This window comes from Sander vitreus, chromosome 19 (genome assembly GCF_031162955.1).
Source record: "Sander vitreus isolate 19-12246 chromosome 19, sanVit1, whole genome shotgun sequence".
NCBI classification, from domain to species: Eukaryota; Metazoa; Chordata; class Actinopteri; order Perciformes; family Percidae; genus Sander; species Sander vitreus.
In genome coordinates, this window is record NC_135873.1 from 16,383,937 (window position 1) to 16,396,114 (window position 12,178).

General features: G+C 43.1%; 2 protein-coding genes across 2 annotated transcripts in view; both read right to left on the reverse strand.

The window, feature by feature from the left end:
- Positions 1-9,575, reverse strand: mpdu1b (mannose-P-dolichol utilization defect 1b). The gene is made up of 7 exons (XM_078275971.1): positions 9,420-9,575; positions 7,505-7,570; positions 6,654-6,786; positions 4,824-4,909; positions 3,681-3,799; positions 2,943-3,053; positions 1-1,536 (listed from the first exon to the last, which is right to left on the reverse strand). Exons 1-7 carry the CDS (start codon positions 9,544-9,546, stop codon positions 1,405-1,407), a joined length of 774 nt encoding a protein of 257 aa, XP_078132097.1. The 5' UTR covers positions 9,547-9,575; the 3' UTR covers positions 1-1,404.
- A 921-nt stretch (positions 9,576-10,496) lies between these two features.
- Positions 10,497-12,178, reverse strand: part of mblac1 (metallo-beta-lactamase domain containing 1) — a 10,079-nt gene continuing 8,397 nt past the window's right edge. The window contains exons 9-12 of the mRNA XM_078275985.1: positions 12,031-12,159; positions 11,595-11,679; positions 11,295-11,321; positions 10,497-11,174 (exon numbers count right to left, since the gene is read on the reverse strand). Coding sequence (XP_078132111.1) covers positions 10,639-11,174; positions 11,295-11,321; positions 11,595-11,679; positions 12,031-12,159 — 777 coding nt within the window. The 3' untranslated portion in view covers positions 10,497-10,638. The remainder of the gene's footprint in view (positions 11,175-11,294; positions 11,322-11,594; positions 11,680-12,030; positions 12,160-12,178) is intronic.

Consider the following 12,178-nt stretch of genomic DNA (forward strand, 5'->3'; position numbering starts at 1 on the left):
CAGTGTGGGATTCTGTTTATGTGGGGTTGACAAAACAACATACACATTCTTTACATTTCAAATCATTTCCACAGACAAGTACACAAACTGTTCCCAGACATTTAAACACAGCAGTGTGAACTAGGGCCGCACAATATATCATCTTTTTTTTTACGTCGCGAAAGACACTCGAGGCGCTGTTTTAACGATCTAAGCGCACGGCGTGAAGCGCCTGGCGCAGGTGCGTTTAGGGTGTGTCGGAAAAAAGGGTCCGTGCACCGGGTTCAAAAGGGTTGTACTAAGTATCTTCATTAATTCATAGGTGTGTTTTGGGCATAACATGCAATAAACCAATCATCTCATCTCATCTCTCATTCCCTTTAAAAGGCCAGGTGCGTTTGGACCTTGGAGCATTGCTGTTATGATGGAGGATTTGCACCGTAATATTTTTATTTGTAATCTTTTGCATGTTCGTGTGCTGCGGCGCTTCCCTGTGTGTGTGTAACAAGCATAGTGTGTACTTTAGACCAGGTTTTTGTTGGTCAACGGCGCCATCACTTCCCGCTGCCTCAACATAGCAACACGCCAAGAATGCACCTGAACACACCTCCCTGTAAGAGCAGCACGCCCATGGGCGCACAGATGGGCGCAGGTGAATTTGCTATTTAAACGACGCGGGCGCTGGACGGGAAACTGACAACTGTGTCGGTCTTAAACTGGCAAAGACACTCGCGTCGGGCTTTGCGCTGCGCCGGGTGCAAGATAGGGTACGGCCCTCAGAGACTTTTTGTGTTAGTTATAAGAAAACTGTTAGTTAGCAGAAAACTGCACTTTTAAAATGTAACTGTCATTCTTTTTTTAGCGGCGCCTTTTACAGTATATTCTTTTCAATGTTTGTTTTAAATTCAACAAGCCATTTCTTGTATTGTAGCGGAATACCGAAAGCAGCAGAAAGACAGAACCCAGTACCCTTTAATATCTGTTTATTTATCGCAAGTGATATCGTTACCGTGATACTCGCATATTTTCCTCCTATGGTGCAGCCCTAGTGTGAACCCAGCCTGACGGTAATGAGGATGGGGAGGAATGTAATTACAGCGTTCTGCACAGCGGGGAGTCTGGACCCAGCAGCCCTGCTCACAGCTAAACACCCCCAATAAGAGCAGCTAACGGTCAAGCATAAAGCCAAACGTGGGCCCACGTGGAAGGTCTGCTCATTATGTTATGTTCACATCACAGTCGAGTGTTGGTCCAGCGGGTTCAGTGTCCCGCACTTCCCAGCCCGGGCTCTGTATACTGTACATGCGTTTCATGTCGTCAATTAGTTCAAGTTTTAAAGACACTTCTTTGAGAATGTGGGGGAAAAGAGTGGGACATGGAAATAAAAAGTGCTATCGATTGAAAGTTTAGCAACTGTCCTTTAGCCTACTCGCTCTTCTTTTTCTTCTTCTTGCGCTCCGGGGAGCTGTTCCAGTAGTAGAGAACCTGCAGAGCGATGATGCCGTTGCAGGCGGAGGAGATGACGTAGGTGAAGGCCATCAGCGTGTCTCCAGTTTCCTGGGAGAAGACAATGTGGCTCAAAACAACGTACTCGCGGTGACATGGGAACTAGGGCTGGGTATCGCCAATAGTTTCCCCCGAATCGATTCGATTCCAATTCCGATTTGATGTCAGTTAGGTTAGGGAAGAGATTCTCAGGGAACTTATGCTGTAAATTGTACAAGCGAGAAGCAGCCCTCAAATATTTTTTAGAATGACCAATGTTTACATTAAGAATTGACCCCAAAAAGTTTGTTTTAGGGATGTCCCGACCAGCTTTTTTGGCCTTCGATCTGATTTTTCAAATATGAATGCTCCGATTTGCTTAGATAATAGAGCTGTACACTGGTTTTTTGTTTACAAAAATACCTAAGTAAACAAAGTAACTAAAAGATGTCTTCAGCTTAATACACGTAACTTAGTGAAGCTAGAATTTTTGTAAAACTAGCATATAAAGTCAACTTCTACTGCAAGTTGTGTAGAATTGACTGATTTACTCGTAAATGATCCGAGTAAGGTGATCGAGGTGACTGCTGATCCCCGATCAGTTAGCGGCTCTGATCCAATACTTCCCGATCCGTTCAGGACATGCCTAGTTTGTTTACAGTACTTTTAAACTTCACAGGACTGACATTATATTGACATAATAAACATATTAGAAAATACATTTGGATCAGACCCAAACAAACATTTTAATTGGAGAATTGATTATTTTAACCCAGCCCTAATGTGAACACAGATAACAAAATAACGGTGAACATGTGAAGCACAATCGTTCATATTACAGACGGACACACACACAGTCCCACACACAGACACACAGTCACACACAGCAAACAGACACACATAGCAAACAGTCACACACAGCAAACAGACACATACAGCAAACAGTCTCACACAGACATACACAGTCACACAGTATACTATGTCGATAAAAAGTGATAATAAAGTCATAGTTTAGCATGTTGAAAAAGTCATAGTATAGAATGTCAAAAAAAAGTGAAAAGGTCAAACTACAGTATATTACTTTTCTTCTAATCTATTTTAATTCCTTATTCCTGTAAAGTGGATTATGAAAATAATTGCAGCCCCTAAGAGTTAATCCCTCAACCTTGTATCTTCCAATCATGCTCTTATTACTTTAAGATATTTGACCAGACTGAAGAGTTTATGTTTTTGGCATATTTGTCTCTTCCACTTAGTATATTAGACCTCAAAACTTTATGAATCATGTAAGATCTGAACACTGAACCTTTTGACTTCCAATCATTCTCTTATCACTCTCAGCTACCTGACCTGACAAATATGCTAATGTTTTCGGCATATTTGTCTCTTCCACTTAGTAACACAGCAAACAGTCACACACAAACAGTTACACACACACTCTCACTCACACACACACACACACACACACACACACACACCTGTACTGAGGTGAATATGCGGGCCAGGGATCCGGCGAACAGCAGGAAGACGGAGACGGCCGACAGCTGGCCCGTGTGCCCGTTCCGGAGGTTGGCGGCTGCCTGGATCAGCTGAGACAACCACACACAGCGTCAGTCTCTCCTGTGTTGTGTACATTACTTACTTTCTTTTAGTATAAACATTTCTTTACATTTTTAGGTTACATTTGCAAAATGTAAAGTCATTCTGCATTAGTCCCTGTTTGTACTGTAACCATGGTAACAGGCAGCAATCACTGGATTACGGTTCAAATTGATGAGAACGTCATGAATCTAACTAATTTATTCTCAAAGAAAAGTCCCAATAGTTATAAACACAGGAAGACAGAATGAAAAACAGTTACACACATTGGTTTAATAGTAGGGCTGGCTATCGTGTAACATTATACAGCCAATCACAAACATTATAGGTCTCGGTAGAAACATGCTGCATGCTTATTGGCTCACTGACGCTGATGAGATTTACTCCTTAGGTTTTGGAATTGGGTATTGAATGACGAGGCATTTTCCGATACTTGGTACTTCAGAGGCAATTAAGTCGGTGCCTAAAAAGTATTGAGTTCGGTACCCAGCCCTATTTAACAGCATCATAAAAAAAACATTTTTATACACACTTTTCAATGCCATCGAATATGAAATCCTGAACCTGTGTTAATGTTATGACTGGAAATGTATTGGACGGGTGTGGTCTTGGCCTACCCTGCCGATGATGATGGCCGGCATGTTGGAGGCCTGCAGGTAGGTGACCACTGGCATGGGAGTGACCGGAGACAGCACGAGGACCAGCAGGCCGATGAACACCACCAGAAACAGCACACCTGGCACAGCACACACAAACAGAGTCTGACGGGGCTGACAAAGGAGGCATTTAACCTGAACCTGGCTTTGAGTTTATCTGGGTTTTGGTTTCATTGGGTCTGTGCTCCAGCTGCATAAGTCATAGAAGCTAAAAGCAAAAACAACATACTTTTCATTTAGCAGCTGCACGATGCACTGTATGTTACCTGAAAGCAACATGGTTGCTGCACTGCCACAGGTCCCGGATAGAGCTATCATTGTCCGGCCTAACCTAATTGGGCCTGCGATTTCTCAAAAATCCCCCGGGCTTGAATCGAGTCAGGTTTGCGCAGGTTTCCTGTTTTTTAGTTTGGTTTGTTTTTTATGCAGAAGTGAAGAGTAATGAATGAGCTGTGTACTGCTGTGTGTGACCGCCATCTTCTGGATATCTTTTCAACTTACACGCATGGATAAAAAAAAAGCACACCGGCAGAGGTGGTCATAACACTTACACTGGAAATTTGGGTTTTCAATCGGGCTCGGGCCCAACACTGCCGCTGTGGTTCAGGCTCGGATGGGGCCCGATTTTAGCATTAGTCCCAGAATATGGTGCCACGCTGGTGCTAGGTTGGGGAGCAGCACTCATAATTCCCAAGCTTGTACTTTAACATGATGCGGGGGACTTGTCCTTCTCTGCTTCGTCATGAGTACTCTCCACAAATATTTCACTTCACAGTTGTTTCGTTGACTTTTAATGAAATGGACCCACACTCTGGAACATGGAAGTTAGGGGGTTCACCATGTTCAGTCAGTGAGTATTGGTAGCAAATGTGGCGCTAAGCTGAAAACGTTTTCAGATTATTTTTTGCATTATAGCCTTAATTGGACAGTTGACAGTGAAAAGGGGGGCAGGAAACAGGGGAAGAGAGAGAGAGAGAGAAAGATATAGTATGACATGCAACAAGGGTCCCCGGCTGGAATTGAACCAGCAACAACTATTGATATCAGTATTGGTGTTAAATAAATGCGACCTTGAGTGATTGCTGAGTGTGTGTACAGTCGTACCTCTGCTGGTTCTGCCTCCGTAGTGCTGAATGAGGAAGCCAATGGCGACTGTCTGCAGCATGAGGAACAGAGCCTCGCCCCACGCACTGAGGAAACATTCACCACACGTTACTCCATTTGTTACTCAACATAAGGTGCAAAAAAGGCAGAAAGCTTCACCTAAATCAACATACAGTGGTTAGGCTGCATTCAGACCGGCAAAAGGGGATCCGGTGATTTGCCGCAGGGTTGCGCGGTGACGGGAGTGTCACTGAGATGGCCCATTTATGTGATGTCCTGATGTGTTCTTTAACCCCCCCCCAATGTTAGCCTGGCTATCACCAGACCAAGCTCAATCTGTTGAGATTGAACATTAGTCTGGGGAGTCTGCTGCTCTGTATTATCTACTGCACAAGAGGCCGATCAACGGGCATAGTTCAAATGACTCTGTACGCAATATGATAGTCCTTCGACCAATCAGACCAACGATCCGGGTGACGTAGCAGCGACAGCGGCATCAACGGGTTGCTGCGCTTCGGTGGCCGCCATGTTGAATGTAAACAAGAAGCTGCTTGGTCGCTTCTCTACCGTCATCGTGTTAAACCCGCCAATAGCGCGCCAGGTGGATAAGCCAGTTAGTGATTGGTCCCTGCAACATTGTAACGGAAGCAGGATAAATAAACGTACAGGTTTCCAGCCTGAGCTGCAGGGTGAAATCAAATCGCCGGCAGATCGGGCTGGGTTTACCCAGTCTACCCCAATGTAGCACGAGTAGGCCATACTTTATATTTCACAATTATTGTTTTCCGCCAGATCGTTATAGATGGTATAGATCGCGACATTTCCGACACCACTTGAAGGCAGCTTCATTTCACGGAGAGAGAAAGAAAAGAGACGGACGGACTGTGCTTTGTTGTTGCAGGAAACAGCTGTTACACAAACTCCTGGGCAGTGGGGGGGCTTGTGACTCGGAGGTAGAGTGGTCACCCCATGACATGACCGGATATTGTGTGTGTATATATATATATATATATATATCGCTATCTACTGCTCCTAATGAAGCTCAGCGTGAATTCCTTCAGGAAGACTTCAATCACCTCTCTCTCTTCCTAAAACTAATCAGCTGTTTAGAGGCTTCACTTTTCAGTTAAACCAACCAGAATTGGCCATGAAATTCACGAGCCAGCCAATCACAGCATGGCATCCTGCTTTAAATGTCTTCTCTCTGCTGCTGTCAGCTGTCATTTCAGGCAAAACGTGCAACCCTCCTCCTCCTCCCCTTCCACCTTCAGTCATCGTCACCCACGGCACCCTGGGTCCTCCTCCGGCAGACAGCTCTTTCGGTCCGGTCGGCTCCGATGGAGTCTAATCTCCAAAAGACTCTGTACATTTCATATTATGTATATGTACAAATAAACCTCTCCTAAAGTCTCTCCTGATTGAAATACTAGGGTGAGTTAAACTGCAGAAATTAGATTTCACTACATGTACTACACTGTGTGTATGTGACAATTAAGAATAAAGTTTGTTTGTTTTCTTTTACTGTGCGGGACTCTCACACCTCAAAACAAACTAGTCTGATCGCCGGTTACATGATTGGCCGCCACGCGTTTCCCAAAAGTTGAGTCGGCCTCAACTTTTTCGCCGCAGGCCGCTCAGCTTATTTCCTTTCCCCCTCTGCAGCAAACCCCGCCGTAGCCTAAACGTACTACCCCCATTCAAAATGAATGGAAAGACCTGCGTTTTTTTTGCCATACCGACTTATACAGTGATTCCAATAGTAGACGTGTAGAAGTAGAAGTGCCCCGTATAGGTCTCTACTTTACAGAGCTGATTTGAATATGGCCCGACCTGAAAGGGAACTTGTTGGCGATGCTGTAGGCCATTGTTCCTGTGATGGCCAGCAGCTCCAGCAGCACCGTCTGGAAGCTCAGCCCCTCAGCGCTCTTTGCTCCCATCAGCTTGATAATCTGAGGCAACTTCACTGTGAACAAGGAGGGACGAGATTCAAAGGAAACACAGCAGGTACGTACAAATATTCCACATTTCATGAAAATAAATTAATAAAAATACACCTTTGGTTACACTTTACTTGAAGGTATCTACATAAGAGTGACATGACACTGTCATGAACGTGTCATAAACATTATAAACGTTTATGACATAAGGCTTCTGTCAGACAGCTTCAGTTTTTGTCATGAGAACTTAGTGTTAGGGTTAAAATGCTAAGAGTTAGGGTTAGGGTGTTCATGACAGTGTCATGTCACTCTTATGTAGATACCTTCAAGTAAAGGGTTACCACACCTTTTTTCAGGCAGACATTGGCTGTCAAAAACATTCATTAGTTATTACTAGTCAAGTATTTTTTTTATTTTTTGGTACACACATCCATTTTCTAAAAAAACCTATTTCTTAAAGTTGCACTGTAAAATAAATACAAATGCACTGGTTCAATATTGACTGTTTTACACATTTTTTCCCAGCGTTGGACTTTCTGGCTGATTAGAAGAACTGTTTATTGTATTGCCAATACGATACCTGAGTATTGATTTAATATCCTACTTTGAGAAATGTAAAAATTACAACTTTAAAGATGCTGATGATTAGCATAGCACGTGATGAAAATAAGAATTTAGACTAAAACTAAAACAGGTGTCCAAATGAAGACGGTTATAGAGAGAAGCAGAGGTGAGGCGTTTTACCCATCACTGATCCCAGGATGATGCCGATCCCCAGGCCTTTGCTCAGCACAATCTTCAGACATGGTACTGGAATAAAACAAAAGAAAACATTAGCTGGCTGTCATAGATCACATCCAAGTACACAGACAGACACACGCTGTACACCCAAGCACTGTGGTTTTTAGAAAACGTTACTCAAACAACAGGAAATAGTGCATTTGTTGGGGACTATTTTTAGCGGGAAAAAATCCACATTTGGTGCTCTAGTGAGTATTTTTGGCAGCAGGACGGGTGTATAAATAAACTACAGCGCGTGTGTTCATGGTGATGAAGGAACATGTCAACAGTGCAGACTGACTTTCAGGAATTTTCACTGTCATTAAAATTGGTTTGGACTCAGTCAGGCTTAAGCGTCCGGTATACCCGCCGCCACCGACCTGTCGTGCGCCAATGTGACGTCATGGGAGCGCCGTAACTGTTTATACACGCGCGTGGTGGTCGCGACACTAGTTGCAGTCTTCTCCTGAACAGAGGTGGCGCTAATGAGGAAAGGCTACCGACTTTGCTCTTTCTACGGACTAGAAGAAGAAGAAAAAGGTAAACAATGAATAGAACTGGCAGCAGCATTGACGTCAATGCTTCGATTTGATTGGATGACCTACTTGGTCGGATCAAGCCTTTCATTCGCCATAAAAGAACTCATCATAACCCATAACCAGAGAGACTTGCAGTCACTCAGAGTCCTGGCATCCGGTTGTCCTCGAACTCGTCCGTGCTTCCTGTTACCTCTGGTTGCGCGCTTAAAATCCTGGCACGCCAGCGAGATCTACGTCATTTTGATGTCACATTGGCGCCCGGCAGGTCGGCTGCGGCGAATGTAAAAAGGCCATTAGCTTCACCTGAACCAGTATTACACTAAATCTGCTGGACTACAACAGTGGTTTTTCCCCCCAAAGTTCCTCCTCTCGTCTTCACTGCTGCGCTGTGAACAAGAGTCAGTTTGCAGTGTGTCACATATTGACGTGCATGGTGCTAAGGGACTGTTTGTTATTTATTTCAGTGGCCACCAGAGGAGTTTTAAGATCTTTAGTCAAAATAGACCTGACCCTCCTTTCACCAGTAATACATTTTGAATGACCCTCAAAATTTAAACTATAAACACAATGACATTTTTGATAAATAAGAATCAGTTATGTTGATATAATGACTATGTGGGTAAAGGCAAATAATAGAACAGATACAACAGTCTGGTGTGTTCAGAAAATGACATCACTCTACTGTAATGCAGCCTTTAAAACCAGGAAAAGACAACACTACGATATCCAAAATTTAAGATGATATCTAGCCTCGTATATCGATATTGATACAATATATCGATATCGATATATTGCCCAGCCCTAGCTGACAGAGGGAGTACCAGCTGATCTGAGTTCATCTCTTCTACTGACAGTCTGAGGCCGCTGCTGGCCACATTACTGTTTTTGCTGTAGTATTTTTTACTTTACGGGTTATGTTTAATAGGCTGCTTGTGTTGCTTTGTGGCCACGAACATTGCAGTGTTCTCTTTTTCCACTGTGCGTTGATGTAATGTCTCAGGTCTGTGAGGACTTTCTCAAGAAAAACACATTGCAGCATGCAAAGAGGCAGTTGCATAATTGTAAAAACTGTATTTTAGCGACCAGTTTCAGAGCTCTCTCTTTTTCCCCAAATTCCAACTCAACCCAGAATGTCAGACAACTGGGACTGACGTTTCCAGTGCAGGTAAACTATACAGGCATACACGTCAAACAGTCTCTCGTTCCCCCTGTTAAGCTAGCGATTAATCTGCATAGCATCAATGCAGCTGCTTTATTACATTATGACGCATTGAGCAATACATCGTCTCGGTCTTTTCGGTCACTGCGCTACCGGCGTTCAACTAAAACGAGCCACTTACCGTACAAAAAGTTAAAATTGAGAAAGAACTCGTCGTAACATGATTCCGGCATAAAATATGTCAACAAAAGTCCTTTAAAAGGATCCATAAAGGACGCGCCTTCATTCAAAACTGTTTCCTCCGCCATATTGGAGAGATTAATGCGACGTTGCCGTTCAGTGTGTAACAGATAAACAGTCCCACCGGTTTGCATGATAACTCAAGGTTCCGATGGTTGAACATATCCACAATTGAAAGATGTGATATTGTTATTAGAAAATTGAAATTCACACAAAGAAATGAGGAAACAGTAGCAAAACTTGGACATTGTGTGTGATCAAGGGCGTGACTGTGGGTTCAACATTGGGGGGGGGTTACATAGGGGATATCATGTATTGGGAAAAGCGACAAAAACATCAAAACAAATTATAGAAAAAAAACTCGAATAAAGAGACAAAAAACTCGAGAGAAAAAAAACCTAAGAAAAAAAACCTCAAAAATTTCCGGGAAAAAAAAACCCTTAATGTCAAAAGACGACAAATGTCCGAAAAGGCGCTAAAAAACTTTGGATAAAACATCAAGAATTTCGAAAAAAAACCCTCAAAAAAGGCGACAAAAACTCAAAAAGAACCAACAAAAACTTTGGAAAAAAACTCCAGAAAGGCGACAAAAATGTCGAAATTTTTTTTTCCAAAAAAAAACAACCTTGAAAGAAGCAACAAACCTCGAAAAAAAGAGCCAAAAACGTTGAAAAAAACTGCAAAAATGATAGAAAAAAGCGACTAAATCATTGAAAATGCAACGAAAACGTCAAAAAAGCAACAAAAATCTTCGGGAAAAAAAGCCCAGAATGGATTTTTGGGTGGGTTGTAACCCCCGCTGTCAATTATGCCTCTGTGTGTGATAGACCTGTCCAGTGTGTACCCCGCCCCCTCAGAATACATGACCCAAGATACCTGGGATGTTATGTTATGTTTTGGAATAAGTATATTTATGCTATTAGAATAAATAAACATTTTTAAGACAGTCATTGAGAATGTGTGGAACTGTGTGTGTGTTTCTGAACAACAAGATGGAAAAAAACTTGTTTTTGATATCATAATTTTTATTTAATGTAACAAAGTGCAGACATTCAAAAGTGCAGTAATGAAAACAGATTACAAAAAAATAATAAAGTAATTCAAGTAAATATACTATATTCTTATTCTACGACCAACATGATTCAGTCAGAGGCCTATTATTACATCTTTTTGTCTGACATCTGTGCTGGTCTGATTTTAAGGCGAGTGCTCCCATCCAGGTAGCCAAACAGAGGGATTAGACTGTGTTTGAAGGTATCAGAGAAAGTATAAATGTGAACCTTTCGATCGACATCATAGAAAGACACCTGGCCCTCCCCAACATCCACATACACCCCGATTAGTCGGGGCAGAGCCGCCCTCTGCAGCTTAGTGGGCTCCTCGGTGCACGCCCAAAAACTGGAGCCCTTCCACAGTGCCCAGTATCCTCTCCCGGGCGACATGGGGGACTTTTGTTCCCTGGGAGCAGACTCGGACATCACACCTATTCTCCAGCTACCGCTGGGGGACACCTCCACCTCCCAGTAGTGTCTTCCTGTAGTGATGACGGTGTCTCCCAGCACACAGGGCCACTCCGCTAAATGTCCGCTGTTGATGGAGGGAGCAGCGGAGCGCCCCGCTGCCCCCCGGACCTGCAGGCGGTCGGGGGACACAGCCAGCCAGGAAGGGCAGGTGCTGGCGTCCAAACGGACAGACACTAGGATTCAAATACAGGACTATTGTTATAGCAGCGACAGTGCTGGTAATAGCAAGCAGCATTTCTTTTTTCATTATTTTCTGTTCTTTAGATTACTCATAATTTATAAATTAAGATTACCTGAGGCACTCCGAATCCACTGCCACACTGAAAAACAATACAATATTATATCATAAGTATGCAGGATTTTCTTCCTGGGTTCCAATCCTGGTCTATGATTATTTTGCACATAATCAGCCATAATGCTGACACTATAGTAAACTCAGTCAGGAACACTCTTGTCATAGATCGATCCATTTATTGCAACAAATGGAAAAGACAGTAACATTTCATGTTTTTCATGATTTGAAACATTAACTTTAACATAGTACAGGAACCATTCACACATAATTTAGGGATTTTCCAAAGCAGCTGAGTCACCTGAGTTAGGTATGTATCTGGGGCTTCCAGTTCCTGTCCTCCAGGCCTTTTGTTTGGTTGGCAGCCACAGCATGGATACAGCCTCCTGCAGGGTCATATTCATCAATAGGAATTCATTAAAAACAATATTATACTTCCCGTGTCAAAAAAGAAACCCTTTTGAAGTCTTCATTTGTGAAGTCTTCATTTCTAAAAGTTCAGTATGACACACAGAGATTGTTCCTCACTTTTAGCAGTAACTTGACGGCAGAACCAACAATGTAAACTGGGAAGACAGTTTCTTTTTTCAGGTTAAAGGAGGAGTAACACAGTTAGATTTCAACTGAAGATATTGTATTTTCTCAAACAAACAAACAATTTCTCAGAATCTATCTGCCCAGGAATCACAAGCAAAGTTGGCTCATGGTTCCATAGATGTCTAAACACACACACCTACCTCAGTATCCTCTGATAACAGGGACCAAGCCACAAACTCCAGTAGTGGAAGGATGGCGGCCATCCTCGACTCTTTAAGTCCTTTGGAATACAGCAGCTTCTTCAGTTCCTCGTCAGACACACCGCTGGCCTGGTGACACACACGCAGA

Excerpts from the sequence above, each read along its gene's own strand:
- mpdu1b (XM_078275971.1), bottom strand. The coding sequence starts at position 9,546 with ATGGCGGAGGAAACAGTTTTGAATGAAGGCGCGTCCTTTATGGATCCT. Across the intron at positions 3,054-3,680 it reads CGGCCATCATCATCGGCAGG|CTGATCCAGGCAGCCGCCAA; the intron begins GTAGGCCAAGAC and ends TGGTTGTCTCAG. Across the intron at positions 1,537-2,942 it reads GCATATTCACCTCAGTACAG|GAAACTGGAGACACGCTGAT; the intron begins GTGTGTGTGTGT and ends GTCTTCTCCCAG.